The 19,779-nt window shown below is 42.3% G+C and overlaps 1 protein-coding gene across 1 annotated transcript in view; it reads right to left on the reverse strand.

The window, feature by feature from the left end:
* DPYD (dihydropyrimidine dehydrogenase) overlaps nt 1–19,779 on the reverse strand; it is a 720,294-nt gene that overhangs the window by 90,289 nt on the left and 610,226 nt on the right. Inside the window, exon 20 of the mRNA XM_074370016.1 lies at nt 11,693–11,872. Within this exon, the coding sequence (XP_074226117.1) occupies nt 11,693–11,872 (180 nt within the window). The remainder of the gene's footprint in view (nt 1–11,692; nt 11,873–19,779) is intronic.

Raw genomic sequence — 19,779 nt, forward strand, 5'->3', positions numbered from 1 at the left:
AGCATCACAGACAGGGTTCTCAGAATCTTGATGAATTAATTAAAAGAGTTCTGCTCAATTTTGGTACCAAAGAGCTAACAGAGGAAGGGCCCCCCTTCCCTATAGACAAGGGGGTGGGGCTGTAGAATACGACTCTGCCTTTTTTCTTTTATTCAGCTGCCACCTTCTCTAGGCCTGGGCTCCGACCTAACCAGTTAATGCATTCCTCCTTGGCCCACGGAAATTATCCCTGAAGCTCATTAGAATCAAGTGCATCTCTTATTAATTGGTTCAAAGTGGAAAAACCCACCACATTTCATATAATTTAGGCTAAATAAAATTTTTAAACACAGTGCAAATCAACTGAACTGTCCTTTCATGTTGCATCCTTCGACCGCTGAATACTCTCTATGGCATCTCACAGAAGCGTGGTTTGATGTGAGAACACCCACAGCAGTCTGGAGCACGTTTCCCCTGTGCTTGGCTTCTAGCTCATCGCAGCTCTCAGGCGTCCTCGCAGCAGTCCTGTGACATGTCGGAGTGTTGCTGAACAAACATCGGTGAAGCCTATGTCTTGAGTAGCGTCAATCTCAGCTGAAAATGTTTCAGCTTTCTTAGCATCAACACTAGAAGAATTTAATTAACCCAGTGAAACTTTCAAAATGATAGTTAATGCATGTAAGAAATGAGAAATCGGAAAAGCGGGGGGAGAGTGGGGGAGTGCTTAACCTCCCACCAGCTGACGCCTGCCACCCTCAGCCTGCACTCAGGCAGCCCGCGAGAAGCCTCGCTGCTCCGCGCAGCCTCCCAGATTTCGCCATGGAACCTCTGCCTTGCTCTACGGCCCCTCCAGAGATGGAGAAGGCGGAGGTGGCGACTACCGCTGTCACACTCCCCCGGTCCCCAAACAAGGTCAGCTCCCAGCCTCTAATCAGCCCCCATCCAGCTGCTCCCCTGTGTTTAGCAGCTGGGGCTGGGCGCCCAAGGTCAGGAGAGTGCTGCTGGCAGGGACGCGGTTTGGTGCCCACTGCGGCTATCACATTAAGGAAGCAGCTGGTGAGATAATGTGTGCCAAAGAGCTCTGCAGAGTAGAAAGTGCTTGTGTCATCGTCAGCGACAATCTCCACCGTTGTCTGATTCCTAGGTTGCAGGAAGAACGCTGAACAGGGCCGCTGGGTGGCAAAGTCCACCAGATAGCTGGGTAGATGGGTGTGTGGGGTCCCCAGGGGGGTCTCGGGGGAGAGCAGAAATCTGGATATAACCACAAGGAGAGTAAAACGGGCTTCATGGGGCTGATGAGCACACACGGTAACACGAGAGCCATGAACATGGAGACGCGAGTATTTACAGACCCCCCAGAAAGGTGGGGGGGGTCCTGAAAGGCTAAGCCCAAGAAGGTTCTCTTCAGACACAGAAATGCTGCTCGTCCCCAGACCTCTGCCATACTTCCTACCTTAACTTGGGGCTATTCTTCCCACACTTACTAGACCTTAATTTCAGTTCATTTTGGAAAACATTCTCAAACTCCTACCGCCCCTGCCATCCTGTGCCTGTCTCTGATCACTGCAAGTGTCACGTGTATTGTATAAATAACTCCTTAACGGTCTCATTTCCACGCTAGTCTGTGACCTTTTCAGGGAAGGCAGAGTTATATTATGAATACTTGCCTGTTGAATGCCTGGCACATACTAGGTGCTAACAATTGTTTGCTGAATAAAAAGTAAGGGAGAAACCAGGAGAAATGAGTGTTCTGAAATCAAAGAAGAAACTCCACACATGAAGAAGGGATCCACTGTTGAATGAACAAGATCCAGTAAAGACAAGACTGGGGAGTTACTGCATTTGGAGATCATTAAATCATATCATCTTAACAGGTGCAGTTTTAGTGATTTTGGGGGGTGGGGTGGGTAGACACCTAATTTTGATGGGGTGAAGACAGAAAAGCAAGGAAGGAATGAGGGACAGGGAGTAGAGACAATGTGTTCTGGAACCTGACCTGTGAAAGGAAGAAGAAACTCAGACCCTGTGCTTTCTTTTTCTCAGCACTCCTCTGGGGTACCGCTGCTCTCCCAAGTCCTCAGAGGAGGAGATGGTGGCTGAGAAAACACATGCAAGCTGCCCAGGGCCTTGCTACCAGCAGGACAGCAGCTACAGGAAAGGCGCGCATTCTGCTCAGTTTCCTCAGCTGGAGTAGGCCAGTGGCTGGATATCTTTACAGTAATTTATAAACAACGAAGTACAAAGCAGGACTAAATGTCTTCGCTGTATGGTTTGGAAAGAAAGGCTATCTGGTATCTTCAGGCATTTTGCCAAGGGACCAGACCCAGGGTGGAGTGACCTAATGGGAAACTGCATTATGGAACCAGCTGCCAGCACATGGGGAGAGGTGCAAAATGGGAAGGAAAGATCACTAAAGGTGAGCTCTTCCATTTTGCAATTTTTCAAAGGGCTACAGAGCTGTCAGTCCTCTGGCAACAGCTACAAGTTATTTGCAATTCTGTATTAATCCTCACCGGCTGGTTGTACTCTGGTACTAATCACCCCCGAAATGTCAGCGACTTAACACAATAAAAGTTGATTTCTCACTCATAAAAAAAAAGCCTGTTGTGTCTCTGGATGTCCTCGATGCGGTGTCTCCGCCATCTAGGGCGTCCATTTAACGCTGCCACTTTCTTAACATGAGACTTCACTGCTGGCTGTGACAAAGGAAGGGAATACAGAGACTCCAAGACTGGCTCTTAAATGCTTCAGCTCAGAATCACCGCCACACTCCACTCTCACTGCTTCACCTAAAGCAAGTCATCGAGTCACACGGAACATCCTAGAGGCAAGGAGGCTTACTGCTCCTTCAGAACCAGAAAGCGCCAGTGAGCACCACGCACGCTGACCGCAAACTCCGAAGGCATGAACACAGGAGGCTAACCTCGTGGGCTGGTTCTGTATCTCAGGGAGGACTGTGTGCTGCAGTACTGGAATAATTCTGTTTTCTTACCACAAGTGCCATATGTTTACTTTCATTAGTCTCACTTATGACCTACATTAAATGTAAAGAGGCATTTAGGCAACGTTTGGTAACATTTAGGTTCCAAGAGATAACCAGCTTGACAGCTCTGAAGTGATGGAAGGCACTCCATGGCTCGGCTGGCCTGGACACGTGCAGAGAATTACTGCCAGCAGAGGGTCTAGAGAAGGTTCTACAGTTGAGATGAAATGGGATAAAAATGATTAGCAGGGAGACAAGAAAAATTCTTTCAAAACATATGGCAACAAAGGTGCAAACGGCATGGTCTTGCCGTGGTTTGCCGTTTGCTGGGAATCGCCCACCACAGCCCGGTCGGGTGTGTGAGGAGCTGGGGGTGAGGCCGCAGGGCGCCTCCAGTCTACGGGGAGGTGACTCCACCAACAGAGCCCGAAGCTGCCAGTCAAAGGATTCGTGATGCACCATCAGTCATGTTCTCTGGGCAGCTCGTAGGCACATTTTCTCAAACACATTTCTAGGGGTCACCTGTGGCCATGAAGCACGGACTAAATGAGGGCATGGATTTTGGACACTGATAGGATTGCTTTCCAATATCTATATAGCATGAAACAGAGGGGATATTTGGCAATCAGCTGGTTGATTAGATCAATATGGGCAACGAAACAAAGCAACGAGGTTTCTAGGAGAGGAGGAAAAGGGGAGAGTTTATTTCATCTGGATTTCTCAATGGTTTTAGTTACTCGGGACATTGCCAATTATTCAGTGCAACTGAAGGCATCTTGGCCTATCCATTGAAACTTTCAAGGTTTTGGTAGAGCTATTCCATAGCAGTTACAAGCCATAGAATTTGAAAGGTAAAAAGCACAAAAACAAAACCAAAAAACTATGGTTGTCTTGTTTGATGTTTTTGGCTGGGGGACGGGGGTTAAGCAGATCTGTCTTTTACACTTCAAATAGCAGACATTTGATTTTCTTCCTCAAATGTTAAATTGGGATAAATTGGCATAAAGCTGAATATAATTAGAATTTCTGTCGACTCTTTGCATTATCAAAATGACTCCTTTGACTCCTCTAATTACCAGAAAATTCTATCTTTTATCTAGCACTCCCTTTATTCAAGTGGGCAGATGAGCTTAAACAGAGATATAACACGTACCTGTTTTTTCTCGGGGAGAGTCTCAGGGGCATAGCTCAGAATTACAGAGAGATATTTTGCTTTACTCCATAAAATCAGGATCAGGAACAAAGTTAACTGGTTTGCAATAAATGTTCACTGATTTTGCGGAGTTCTTAGGCGGGAGGATAGGGGATGAGTTCAAGGATAATATTTGAATTCAAATTCTATCTTACATGCTTATAGTAAGGGCTTCTTTATAAATCCTCAGTCCCCATCCAGAACAAGAAGAATCCTATTTTTTCCCCCTGGCTTAAAAGTAATATCAGAATGAATGTGGTAAGTTGTGTTGAAGATGAAAAGCACTTTTACACAAGTTCTAAGTACATAGTTAATATTAATGAGGTGCATTCTGATTAAAGTAGTATATTTGATGAAGTATGAGGAATTCTACTTAACCACTTACTTTCATGACAGTGACAAGGGGAATAATTTCATTTGTACTTGGCAATTAGATATCAATTTTATGAGTGAGAAGAAATAGGGAGCCATACTTCTCAAAAGCATGATGGAAAGCTAACAAAAGAAGAAAAATGTTTACTTCAGGTATACAATAAGGGACTGCAAGGAGGTGGTAACAACAGTAGAAATTCAAGAGCTGCTGGCCGCCCAAATTCCTAAACCAGGCAAGCCGTCCGTGCTCCACACCTGGGAAGTGGAAAGCCGCGTTCTACAACATCTTGCCCCGTGTCCGTACCCATGCAGGCACTGCCAGTGGATCTCACCTAACTCTGTGAGCTTGGCTTTGAGATCGAATTCTCCTCTACAAAGTGCTCCCAGCAACTGCTACCAAATGATCAGCATTGCCCTGTGCGATGAACCCTCTTACCCCCGAGATGGCAGAGGAAACAAGCTGGGACGTTTTATAGGGGCACAAACTGTTCTGGTTAGAAGCAATGCAAAACGGCCTCTTTCCGTGACATGAGAGACTTCTACCAGCATCTCTCCTCTGATGGTTTATGTTACATTCTGACATTGTTACTCTGATTTGGCAGCAGCAGGAGTAAGCCTCTCCCTTCTACCTACCTGAGGACCAGTGATGAACTACTCATGCCAGTTTACTGCCCAGATCCCAAATTAACAGACTGATCTTCATTTTACATGGAAGACAAACACTTCTGAATTGTTTATGAGCTTTTTGTGGGTGTGAAAGGGAGGGCTTCAAAGGACAAAGATGCTAGCTTTTAACCAGATCAAGCAAAACTAACGTAGTAAGATCATGATATCAATAGAAGGCCAGGAGGATGTATAAAAATAACGTGCAAGTATCAACTAGCACATCTACACAAAAGATAGAAGAAGTCAACTCATAAAGCATTGCTGAAATGTTTATGTTTATCCTAATATTATTCATATATTTTGGATACCAGTGTATCACATATTTAATTACCTCCAGTCTACCTACCTACCTACCTAGCAATCTAGCCAACTATGGAAGGATTAATTATAACAATAACTGTCAACAGCACCTGCTGTGTGCTATACACTTCACATATGTGATTTTCAACCCTCACAAAACATTTGTGAAATAGAAATGAATACCTCACTTTGTCATTTCAGAAAAGGAGGATTGTAGGATTTACGTAGCTGGCCCAGGATTGATCCAGGATTCAAACCCAGACCTGCTGGATTCCAAACACGGTGTTCCTTTTACTACAGCATGAGATGATGAGACATTCAGAACTACGAGAGGGGTCTATCCAAAACTTATCCAACTTTTTCTGCTTCTAAGTAGGAATGATCACCATTTATAGACAGGCGTCTGTCCTATTCTTAAAAGATACCCAGCATTGCAGCATTCCACCTAAGATATTACTTAACCATCGGATGACATTTAGAGATGTGGATACATCCTGGTAATATCTACATAGCAGACTCTAACTTGGTAGTTTTGAAAAGTCTGAACTTCCAGGAACTGGTGCTTTGCCTTTTTCTATGTCCTATGAAATGAACTAATACAATAAAAAAAAATTTAGCCTCATGCAATCTGGTGGTGGGGAGGAGGGAGAGAGAATGACTGGAAAAGTGCAGAAGGGAATCTTGGAGGTGCTGGCAATGTTCTGTGTCTTGACAGAAGTAAGGATGTCATGGGTGTATCAGTTGTCAAAACTCATCAAATGGTTCATTTAAGAACTGTGCATTTTTTCTTTATGTAAATTATACCTCAATTTGGAAAAATAAAATGCACAGAAACATAAGTAGCACGAAGACATCAAACTTTTAAAGTTGGGGGTCGGCAGGGGATCCCACTCTCCTCTTCTGAGACTGTTGTTGGGATTTTTGTAATGGTCATGCTCATGGTTTATACACACCTGGTGGACACTTACTTGCCCTCTGTGTTGGGTAGCATGCCAGAGACAAATAGAAGACAGACATCTACATTCAAAACACCACAACCAGACGGCAGTAGTTTTATGCAGTCACACTACTTTTGGTTTTAAAAACATGAGAATAATGCATCTGGTCAGATGGATGCACTGATTTTGGTTTCTATCATCAAAACAAAGCCTTGTATTACGAGTCACTATTCAAGCACCATGACAGCTTTTCTGTGCTTATCCTAATGCAAGCTTTTCAATGAGTACCCATTATGTTCACTTATTAATACGACTGATACGTATTTCATCATATTTTAATACCCACTGAAAGTAATTTGGCACGTTTATACTGTTTTTCTTCTAAAATGCCTACTCTTCTTGAAAGGGCCTGGCTGGAGTTTTAATTATAATTGGCTTTCTTTTTTTCCTTCTAAATAAGGACACCACAGATAGTTTGTGAAGTTTAATTCTATGCACTTGTAGCATGGCACTAGGTGCTTGAAAAGTCAAGTACAAATAAGACATGATCTCTGTTTTCAAGCCGCTCATGATGAGCTCAGGGGTGGACAAGAAGACGTGTAACTAGAAGACAAGGTAGTAACTGCAAGACCAGTTATAGGAGAAAGGAGGGGCTCCGTATTCCCAGAGGGAGGGGAGGAGACTCACAGGTGGCTTCACAAAGGAAGCGACAAGATGGAGATGGACCTTAGAGAAATGAGTCAGCCACACGTCATCCAGCAGCTCAGTCCCCACGCTGCTGCTCCTGCACGGCGGGCGTGGTTCAGGCACCGGCACACGCCGTGTGGCCTGGGCCCCCAAGAAGCTTATGCTCTAGTACAGCTTGCCAAGCCGAGAGGGACCACAGGGCGCTCACGCTCACCCGCCTACCTCACTCTTTCCACTCTGGTTTCTTGCCATCTCATTTTACTAAACTAGACTCATGCATCAAAAGGGACTTTAAGTTCAAGGCGGTTATTTCTCTTTTTACACTTTTTTTTTCCTTTCTGATGTAATGAGAAAAGCTGTGGCTTCATGAGTGGAAGACTGCTAATACTGAATTCTACTGCTTAGCCGTGTTCTGACAGTGACTTTATTTATTCATTCACTTACTCATTCCAGCATCATTTATGAAGTCCTTCCTGAGTATCTGTGGGTGTTCAGGAATAGAGATACAAAGATGAGGATGGCCATCCAGGAGAGGAAACAGACATGCAAAAATTCCAACACTATGTGGTACCTGTTGCAACTCAGGTTGAAGAAGAGAAGGAGGAATTAATTCTGGTGGAGAGATCAGAGAGTAACTCAAAGAGAAGGGAATTCTTGGAGAATTTCTCTTAAGTGACTGGAAAGACATTCCAGATGTAGGGAAGAGCATGTGAAAATGCATGCAGACCCCAAGCAACCAACGGTCTTGTCCTGTGCTGTTTCCTCTTCAACAGCTCATGCTTCGGCATCCGCCTCCCATCCCAAGCACAGAGAAGGGAAGTAGATTTCTCCCATGCTTTCTGATTGTAAAATGTGCTGCTCTAATATTGACGTATCCAATTTCTTTCATGTTTCTCCAGCAAATAATCTCAACCTAATTCTTATTTCCACTCCTATAAATGCCAAATACTAACATTTTGTTTTCTAATGTCACTAAAACATACACTTGGCTTCCAACACGAAAGAAAAATTTGTGGATAAAGGTCTAATTGCAGTTATATTCTCATTTATGTATTGTTCACAACTTTTTATCTCAAACACTTGGGGCCAAATGTATCTCAGAATTCAGAATTTTTTTTCTCTTAGACTTTAGGAAAGAACAATGGTCTGCATACTACACTGTACTAATGCCTCCAGCAAGACGTGGGGTAGCAGCCGACAATCAAGCACATTAGCCTCTCGGCAGTAAACATTTAAACGTTCACTCTAAGAGAAATAAAGAGTATAAATAGCCTTGCATCAGCTGAGGCCAGGTTTGCTGCCAAATGAGTTATGTGAAACATTTGGTTTCAGTGCTTTTTGGGTCTCAGAATTCTTAATGAGAGAGTGTGGACTTGTATCATGGTTAACCCTTATTTCATTGGAATTTCAAGAGATTAATTAACACGTCCAGGTTGCTTAGCTGGTGAGTATGGAAGCCTCACGGAAGGCGCGCCGTCTTACTCTGAACTCCGCTGGTAACCACGGTCCCACGAGCAGCAGCAATTATTTCCCTTTTATTGAGTTGCCAGGTGTTTGCCAGGTAGCAGTGGGAATTAAGATAAATGAGCATAAAATAACAAGGTGTTCCTTTCTCACAGCAGTTCCTGCTTCCTCATCCTCACGATTTCCTGGTTGCTGACTGTCTGCGTGGACCTGAAGGTCATGTCTTTGGCAGCAAACTGGCTCTGTCCTCATCATTCTTTTTGCTGACATGTCTTTGACCCAACTGCTGAACGGACTCCCTGCCCCTGGCTGCTCAGTGGGTATTTTTGACCGCTGGCCATTCAGGAGCCCCGTGTGCTGCGTCTCTGGATCTCCTCTCCCGACTCGCTTTCTGTGTCGTTTCTCTTCCAGCTCAGAATTCTTTCTCACCAGCTTTCTCCATCACGAGAAGCTTGCGCTGTGCTCTGTGCTGTTCTTTCCTGCATTCCCCTTGGCACTGCGGCTCCTCATATGCCTCCATCAGAATCACGATGTGAAGAATGCAGACCCCTGGACCCTCTGACCACCTTAATCAGGATGTCCAGGAGTGGCGCCTGGGAACCTGCGTTGTCATGAGCATGCCAGGTGGTTTTTAAGTACCAAGAATTCGAGATCAGCAGCTCTGCGGTGTCGAGCGGGGCTGGTGACTACTCTTCCTAGGGGCCCACGCTCACACGTGCAGGCACAGATTTGTACAACGTGCACCCTGAGACCAGAGCAAACTATAAACGCCTGGCTTCTTGCCCTTTCAAAGCCACTTGAAGAAACATTGCTTGGAAAGTTTAATCGATCAATAAGCAAGGTATGCATAGGGAGACTATACTAAATATACTAATTACTTCAAAGCTTCTAAGAGAACATGACTGATTTGGTCAAATCCTTTTTTCCATGGCTCGAGTCTCATTTTCCTTCCATCTGCAAACATTGTGCTGTAATTGGTTTTTTCTAAATTTCTACTCTAATTTATTTTAGCCTGACCTCTGAGCAAAAGATTACATTCAGTAACAATTGTACTTTCCAAACAAATCTTTCCTGTCTAAAGCCAGCTGCTTCTTGCAGGTCTTTCTAAAAAGGGTCTGAATCTCCTCTTGTTTTCCCTAGAGCATGGAAACACGGTAAGAAGCAGCGACCTATTCTTTAGCTAATGAGAATATAATGCGAATTGTTTCAAAGATACACACACACACACACACACCAGCAACGCTAGGAAGGAACAGTTCAGAAGCCATCTGCACCTTGGATCCAAAGTACTTTGGTTCACTATTAGTGACATTAACCTAAAGGAGATAGTTGCCTATTGTTTGAGTCATGTCAGCCCTCCCCAGAGAATCCAGTCCGGAGCATAGACCGTCTATTACCCGACCGTCTGCTTGTTCCTCACTTTAGTGTTGAGAAATGAATCACTAATATAATCACACAGGCAAAATTTTTTTTTAACAAACGATAATGCAGAAAATTACCCTTACGATTTTGATGAAGGCTGAGCTTACCAAAATAAAGTCTGAATCTAGATTCAAACTATCAGAAAATCAATTTCCACTTATGTCATCGACACAAGTGTCTCCATCATTATCCATCCTTTATCTGAATATGTAAGTTTTGAAAGGAGTGTGGAAGTCCTTTAAGGACAAAATGGCACAGTGCAGCGCAGTGTGTACACGTCAGCTTGCATGGTGACCGCATATATTTGAGACAACGCTTTTACCGATGATGATAAACTATCAAAACGATCATGTCAGAAACAAGTGACTTGATGTATTTATGTTGGTTGAGTGTACAGTTATTTGTAAATTTTTTAAAATTATGAACACCCTTACGATGTTGATGGTCATTGATAAAGGCAAGAACACGTTCTGTCTAGATACTTGCAGACTCAGTTTATGATAATATGATTAGTTACACCGATATTGCTGTTCAGCACAGTCTTGCTAATTACAATATTATAAATATTAATGTCACCCAGCCTTGCTGTTTGATTGCCACTCATGGAGTCATTCATCATGATATTTTCCTGGAATCCACACTGTAAGATTTTTCTTTCTTTCTCCCTTTTATTTTTCATTTCTGGACTTAAGAGTCAGACACATTCTCCAAGAAGCCCGTATTTTTTGGCTTTCTGTTCAGAAGAATAGTGATATTTTTCCATTAAAAGTAACCAAGTGTAAGTCATTATATGCTGTTTCTCTGATTCTTTCTGAGTCCCTAACCCTGCCATCCAAGGCAGAGTACCCAGGGTTTTTGTTTTCCATTCTTTTTCATGTGACCTGTTTCAAGTTAAGATTCATTTGAATTATTAAATGCTTCCTTAAAGAATCTTTTTATACTTGCCTCTCTTTTTTTAAAGTTAATTATTGATGTAGTGACAAGCTGAAAAGACTAAGAATTATAATTTTTTCCTCCCCTCATTCAGGACTCCAGAAGCGTCTTCTGACAATGGTTGTCTATTTAGAATAACACAAAGGAAATACAAAGGCGAAATGCTGAATGTTGTTTTAGAAAAGATTTGCAAAAATCACTGTATTATACAGAATGTAAATGTAGTGTATATTTCTCTGAAAATAGCAGTTAGTGAGAAAGTTGGGACATAACCTTTTGAGCCCAGGTTTAACCACACAGCAGAAGCAGTTACAAAAGATTCGGATTAGATTTAAATTTTAAAAGCTTCATCCTATTATTCAAGGCTCCAGTGATTTGATTGTCTTGAAAATAGAAAGGTAATGTTATAATTTCCAGAGCTTATTAAAGAATAAAAGAATCTCCAGCCTCCCACTGGGAAGAGTGCCAGCCGTCACCACAGCAAGCAAGGGCTGGGAGGTACCTTACACTATAAACTTCAGTTTTTTTCTTTTGTGTGACCTTGCGTTACATGGGTTCATAAAAATGTAACTCGCAGACGTATCGTATAGTTGTAATTAAGCCTCCCTCAGAGTGATTCTGCTGTAGAAAGCACATCTAACCGGCAATGCATCTCCTCCGTTTGTGAGACGGTGGGAGGGACGGCAAACAAGACTTGAGACAGAAAATGACCCAGGCAGAGTTCTCCAGGACAGCCCAGGAGACATGGCCACATACCTTGCCCACGAGTGCAGCAATAAGAGGAACCGGTTTTCCTTTCTGGTGACTCCCGGTAGCTGGACTCTGCCCATCCCAGTCTTGCAGTTCTTCAATGCTTTTCAGATAAAGCAAGGCTTTGAGGCCAGTGCAGTAGTCTTGGATGACAGTGAAATCCTGATTCTGAACAGCACTGCATACCTAGAAAAGATGGCGCAACCAAGCAAACGTCAAACCAAGAGCTAACTCCCCGAATGGACTCAGTTTCCATGCAGTCAACAAAATGTGCGTGCCAGGCACTGTTCTAAGGATGGCACGGCAATCACTGCCTGGAGGGGCTGGGAGCAGGAGGGCGGGAAGGGCTGCTAAGGGGCACAAGGGAACTTCCAGGGACCATGAATACTTCCATCAACTTGATGTGGTGATGGTCTCAGGTGTACACATATTTCAAAACATCAGATCATACACTTCAAATATGTACAGTTTACCTTATGTCAGGAATAGTCAGTATGACTGTTAAAACTTTGGTCTGATCAGTTGAATTTCCAAGGAGTTAAACTTAACACAAGGTAAGAATGGACATTTTTAACTCTCTTGTTTTCCCTCCATTGGGATGTTCTGCATGGAGGTGGTTCTCACGTCTGGAGATGGTCACTCTGAGGCTGGGGTGCTGATCATCATTCAACTCAAACACCACGTACCACCGCTCACCTCTTCAGCCTCACCTCTTACTGTCCTCCCTTTTATTGACTATGCTCCAGTCGCCCGGGTCTTTCCTCTTTTCCTCAGATTTCCCACATTCTTTCTTTGCCATAAGATCTTGCTGCTTAAAAGGCCCTTCCCTTCTACAGATCGTTGACGACTTCTTCAGTCTCATGGTGAGTATCACTTCTTCAAGGGGCCCCCAGGAGCCCAAAGGAGGTTAAGGCCTCTTTAACTCGTATATTTTTGACTTTTAACTCTTGCAAGATTATTGCATTGACAGCCCCCTCCCCAAATATACTGACGCGTCAGGAGGGAAGAACCCATACTTATTTTGGTTAGCATATTATCTCCAGCGACTAGCACCGAGTTTGTCACCTATTCTGCTCTTAATAAGTCTATGTGGAGTGAATGCATAATTCAGGAATTTTTTTTTTAATTCGAGTGACCATTTGTTAGAAAACAGAGATTTAATTCTAGAGTTAAAGAAGTTTGAATCTGAGAAACTAGGATCCTTCAAATAAAAATATACTTAAGAGTCTGTGTTAGGATTTGAGTTAGAGCTTGCATTTAGTGGATTTAGAGAAACACTTCTGAGTTGACTATTTACAAAGATACTTCTCCAATTCTGATGCCACATATAAACTCCAAAGACTCATTTACAACTGAGAGTAGGACCTCTTCACCCATATGGCCCACCATCACTTCAAATTCAAAATTTACAGTATGGAATTCAACACCTCTCCTTATCTATATTCCACATCCATCCATCTAACAAAACTAAGCAAAGCAAAACTCACTTCTATCCCATTTTCCTAGATGTTAAATTCTTACCATGTATCACAGTGCCTGGCAATGGCAGCCAATAAAGAGAAACCATGTCGTACGTGAAGGCAGGTGATGAAATACTTGAAAACAGGAGCACAAATGCTGAGTCTTTAATGAATAAATTTTATTGGAACCCCCATGCCTTGCACACTACCCAATACCTAGCTATTTTGCTAGATTGGTTGAGAAAACTTATTGGAAACACACTAAGGGGTTCCACAATAGGGAACAGGAAGTAGACAGAGACAGAGAAATGGCAGGAGAAAAAAAAAATCTAGGCGTTGTCAGCAAGAAGTGGTAGTGAGTTCATGATGCATGTGCAGAACTCTGGGAGTACAAGCACTGAAAAGGAAGGCTAAGGAAGGTCATGAAGGACACTAAGTGGAAGAGAGCCAAGACAGCATCATGGAAGGTGTCATCACAGAAGATGTCACGGGCTACACAAAGGTCAGCAACGAAAGTAATCGTTAAATTTGGCAATCGAACGACACCGATCAACATTTGCATTATAGGGAAGGAGCCCTGCATCAGGGCAGAAGCCATCTTATCTTACAGTGAGTGGAAATGGATGAGGAGGAAGGATCGGAAGACAGGAAGACAGACTTCTCTTAGGAGAAGTCTGGCTCACGTAAGAGAAAGAAGAGGGCTGGGGGTACACGTAGGGGGATTTGTACCTTATTTTTATAGGGGAGATTGGGGGGTTTTAGGGGGATGTGGCCATGTTACATTTCAGGATAGGGCAGAATGACTTCTGTATGTTCAATTTCTGCCCAAATTGGCTGAATGATGGCGTGCTATTAACAGAACAATGTAACAGCCAACATGAGCTGAGCTTTTACTACGGGCCACACACTCTGTTAAACACTTTCTAATGTATTATATTATTTAGTTCTCAAAATAACTTTAAGAGGTAGATTTCATTGTTAGCCCCATTTTACAGTTGAGGGAAGTGAGACTTAGAGACGTTAAATGATTTGCCCCAGGCAGGCCACATGGTTAGAAAGTGAATTATATTGCATAATTCATGACCCTGCAGTCTAAGGTCGCTAAGGCACAGACATTTACAGAGGAAGAACTCTTCGTGTAACTATGATTCTCTTTTCCTTCAAGAGTTCCATGAACCACACACACTCACATATCTATTTTAAATGATCAGTTATCCAAATATAACTGTTATTTTGAAAAACCCACACTGCTAGATGAAAACTGTCAATGTCCTCCTATTTTAAATTATTTACTTTTTGCTTGTGTAATATGAGTAAAAACAACAAACCAAAACCAAGAAATGGAAATAAAAACCCTTCATTTCCTATTGTGAAAGGCTATGTGTTACTACAATGAAGGAAAGAACATGGAATAAACACTAAACACAGACAAGAATATTTTCTAGGAAGCCCATTTATATTACATTAAAAAAATCTGTTTCTCAGGAGGACAATTTGAGCATTAATTAGGTCTGTTATAACTTCCTAAGAGTTGATCTTTTTTCAGAAAAATTATAAAGAACATCATCATAATTTCCACTGCAGAATTTTTTTTTACTGTAAAAGTCAACTGATGCTTTACTTAATCTTCTTTGTTCACAGTGAGATTCTATTTTTTTTGTAGCATATGCTAATGGGTACACTTTTACTATAGTCTTAAAATAGATCACCATATGAACGTAAGAAATCAGATTTTGAAAATCACATCATGTCACGTAATTTATAGGATGTTCATGACTGTTGTGAAAACCTGCAGCTAAAAGGACTCCAGATACTCTGCAATGTATGAACGGTAAAGTTTAATGTCAGTTCTCCCTAATTTTTCCAACGAGCAGATACAAGAGCCACTAATTCTCTTCATCCACCAACATGGCACCGTTTGCATACAGTAGGCTCGGCCAGGTGGTGTTGGAGTAATCAACAAATAGACTTGGTGTATTTTAATTATGGAAGAACCTGACAGGGCTGAAGGCTAAAAAGACTGCCTCTCTGCCCTCCTCTTGTGTGCTCTTTATTCTACAGTGCTAGTGTTTCACGTAATTGGGAGCTACACTGAGCACGTGAAGGGGACAGAGCACTTGAAGAGGGAGGAGAGACCACCAGATGGCGACTAAACGTGGCTGGGATGGTGCGCTGTCATACTTGATATGGCGCAAAAACCACTCGATTAGACTTTAAGAAACAGTTCCTCAAGTCCAAGCTCTTTGCTATCCTCTCTCCTGCCTAAGCAGTAATCTTATTCTGAGTATTGAAAGAAGTAATGTATGTAAAGGAGATTTCTAAAATATAAATCACCATAAATAGATTATTTACTATTAATATGATTAATCTCATTTAATGAGAAATAACGAGAAAGGCACAGCACCCCACAACCCTCTGTCACCTCCTAAGTATTTACACGGTCGCTTTGCACAGACAGGTTCATTTAAATGTGCCCACACCTAACGTGAAAATTCAGGGCACTGTGTCAGACCCCTGGAGGAGACTGTTCGGCGGCGGCGGGAGCTTTATGGCACACCTCAAATCAGGCTGCACAGGCGGCCGCCACCCACTCAGCCCCTGCACGGGGCTGGTCCTGCTGAGAAGCCACCATCAGGAACGGGTGTCAGATGGGACCACTTCCGATATGTTTCATTGTAAGGCAAAAATGTCACACTGCTTATACACCTTCCTAAAGGGAGTCATGTAACGTTTATTTTCCGTAAGATTACACATTAATTATTCTGACAGAATTACTGATAACAGAAACTTTCACACTGATATTTCTTTTAAAAATTATATATATATATATGAGGATTTTATTAAAATGCAGATTCTGTCTCTGTAGGTTTGAAGTGATGTCCGAGATTCTGCACTTGGGACAAGCTCCCGGTTGATGCTGATGCTGCTGGACCACACGTAGAATAGCAAGGATTTAAATACTGGTAGGCATGAAGCTCAGCTTACCCTAAAATGCTGTCTGCAAAGCAAATTTCTTCCAAATAATTTCTTGATTTTTACTCTTAGATTGTAGCAACATTCTCGTGGCCCTTTAAAGAAACACTACAGTTATTTTCTGATTAAATAGTAAGGAGACCCAAAATAAACCTTAGGATTCAAGCACACCACTCAGAGCAGAGCTTTGTCCGTGGGATTTGATGCTCAGAAAATGGATTTGGCTCCGAACGGTGCCTTGTTCTTGCCCAACCTCCCCTGAGGGCTTTATCTCTATCTCAAAGGTAGATGGTTCCTTTGAAAACTCCAAACATGTAGCTGCTCTTCCTAAATGGGTGTATTTTATATGACATCTCTTAATTGTTTGTTTAACAGCTCTGATTAGGGCTCTTACTAGCGGTTAACATGTTTGCTTAGTATAATTTGTAAGTTCTTTATGGTGAAGGCTGGTTTATCTTCCTTCACAGCAGGGCATCAGGTGCCATTATAAGGATCATTGCCGCCATTAATTATTTCCATAAGCGTGACTCTCCCTGCAGTGAGCTGCTTTAAACAGGGGCCCCTGGATTCTCAGCAGGACCAGCCCCGTGCAGGGGCTGAGTGGGTGGCGGCCGCCTGTGCAGCCTGATTTGAGGTGTGCCATAAAGCTCCCGCCGCCGCCGAACAGTCTCCTCCAGGGGTCTGACACAGTGCCCTGAATTTTCACGTTAGGTGTGGGCACATTTAAATGAACCTGTCTGTGCAAAGCGACCGTGTAAATACTTAGGAGGTGACAGAGGGTTGTGGGGTGCTGTGCCTTTCTCGTTATTTCTCATTAAATGAGATTAATCATATTAATAGTAAATAATCTATTTATGGTGATTTATATTTTAGAAATCTCCTTTACATACATTACTTCTTTCAATACTCAGAATAAGATTACTGCTTAGGCAGGAGAGAGGATAGCAAAGAGCTTGGACTTGAGGAACTGTTTCTTAAAGTCTAATCGAGTGGTTTTTGCGCCATATCAAGTATGACAGCCTAGGGGTTAAGAACATGCAGACAGAAGGTAGGCTGAATTCGGTTTAAACTACATCTTAGCTGCCTATGTATGAGAACCTTTCTTCACTTAGAAGCAGAGATTAAATACTTAGCACACAGGAAAGCAAAACACAACGTATTTAAGTGCATGAACTAGTAGCTAGTACTTAGTAAGGTAGATTGGCACCAGAAATAAATTTCACAACATGAATAAACCATTAGAGCATGAAGTAGGCAGAATGTAATTTTTTAAAACTATACATTTTTGGTCTAATGCAGTAGAACAAGGCCATGATCTTATTTTTTTATTTGTAATAAGTAATGATCTCAAAAAAGCTCTGGTCTTGTTGTCAGAAGATAAGTCTGAGACCCAGCTCTGTCCTTCAGCCGCTCAATGGCTGAAGCTAGTCTTTTAGCTTTTTGTGTTCTCCTCTCCCACCTCCCAATCTGAAACCAGTGGATGACAATACCTAAGTCATTACAGTGAGAATTAAATTACGGCGCGTCCGTCAGTGGAACTGCTCTGGAAATCAATCAGCCGGAAGGGACCTAAACCTCAGAGTCATTATCAGATAATCTAGAATTTAAAGTGCCTGGTGGAGGTCAAAATGAAAGTTTTTGCCTGTAAAGAAAAAGCCAAATTCCTTGAAATGTCAAAGACCATGTACAAGAAAACTAGCAAACAGAATCCAAAACTGGATTAAAAACAGTAATCCCAGGTAGAAATCTGGCAAAGAAGAGCCCCACGGAGGCAGAGCCCTGTGGGGCTGGCCTCTGTTGTGTGTAACAGGGCAGCACAGCCTTCACGTGGTAACTTGAAGCGTGCCAAGGTTTTCAAACAGGGATGTGGAAGCCTCCGACACAACTCAGGTGATCCCACGACTGCAATTATTCCTTTTCATTTCTCATCACACAGGTGGACAAACTACACTCCAGGTCTTAGCAGTGTGTGTTCCCAGGCTATAAGCAAGTAAAACGCATGTTCACAACTGAAGTGCAAAGGAGTCTCAGAGCTTCTGTGAATTCATTAGTAAGAAGAATATTACATATTAACTACATTTAAGCAAAAATGGAAATTCTTCTGCAATGTTTATCGCATCCTAAATCATACTAATAGCAGGGTCTTATGTGGCTGGAAGAAGTTCAAGAATATTCCCATGAAACACTGAGTAAAGAGGACTATCCATCCATTCTTAAAGATTTCCCAGAAAAAGGAAAAAAAAAAAAAGATCCTGTGATAGCCCTTCACTAGTCTATTTTCATAAAAGATTAAACTGTTTTAACATAAAACACCTGCAACATTTTACATGGTGCTTTATTGTTTTCAAAGACAAAAGGGAATAGAGAGATTTTTCAGGCCAGTCTCCTTTTCTCACAGATTAGGCGTCCAGAAAGGTTAAACAGTGAACTGCGTGTGCTCACACAGCTAGTTGGAGTCAGCCCCAGTCTCCCCACCTGGTCTGAAGCTCTCCCGCTATGTCACTGTGTCTCATGTATCTTCACTTAGTCCATGCAAAAATTCTGAGAGGGGGACAGAGAAGGTGCTATTAAATGTTCAGGAAGTGAAGAGATGGAAGCTAAACATTGCATGCTATGCCCCAACTCAAAAGGTTAGCAGGTGGAAGAGCCAATGATCAGATTCAGATCTTTTGACCTCTGGTTTTATATCTTATTTCTGTACATTGCAAAATCTTAATTTTAATGTCTTACATAATGAAATGTGCTCATATGTATAATCTTCATAAGAAGCAGCACATTATTGCAAAATGATTTCAAGTTTATTATTTAATGCATAATGGCAGAAATCCATAGATTTTAAAAATGTAGGATCTTAATAATTGGAAGACTACTTGAAGGTTTGCTACTGGAAAACAGACCTCTACTGCTGTTGGATAATAATACAGTTTCCAGTTCCTCTGTCCACACGCACTGATTAAAAACATCAGATTTCCCGAAGGCATGCAACTGGTAATTCCTTACTGAACTGAGTTCTGACCAGTACTGACAAACAGATGTATAAAACTACACTGTACTTTTGAAAGTGGTATACAATACTTATTATTAAAGTAATAATTCAGAATAACAATATCCCCCTATGAGTTCTTGCTACTATATAAACATGGCATTGTCTACTAGAGCTCATGAATAAAACACCAAAATTATAATCTTTATAAGGCTATAGGTGAAAAGACAGCCCCTGGAGATACACAGACACAGGGAGCTAGACAGGGAGATATTTGTATATCCACAAAAAACCCACAAATCTTCGTTGTTCTATCATATTAGTTTCCATTTGTCGGAGCTGTACAACATCAAAGTCGCGGTGTCCCTGTATGTTGCATTTAGCGGCAATGTAACGGGCTACGCGAAGAAATCAAAGTGAGAGTTTCTAAGTGGTTTCCCGGCAATTGAGACAGCGGGTTCTTTCATCTGCTCAGTGCATTGATTTAAACTCCTTCGGAGACCCCAAATGCTTTTATACTCTTAGGTCTCTCAAGCAGCTTTTTTTTTTTTCCCCCAAAGTGATAAAATTCTAGCATTCAGCAAAATACCATCTTGTTTCCCCCCAAAGGAGAGGGCTCATTTCAGCTTTGCTACCAAACGGCTCAGGATCACTCAGGAAAAGAGCTGTCCAATGCT

The sequence above is a fragment of the Camelus bactrianus genome, chromosome 9 (genome assembly GCF_048773025.1).
Source record: "Camelus bactrianus isolate YW-2024 breed Bactrian camel chromosome 9, ASM4877302v1, whole genome shotgun sequence".
In the NCBI taxonomy this organism is placed as follows: Eukaryota; Metazoa; Chordata; class Mammalia; order Artiodactyla; family Camelidae; genus Camelus; species Camelus bactrianus.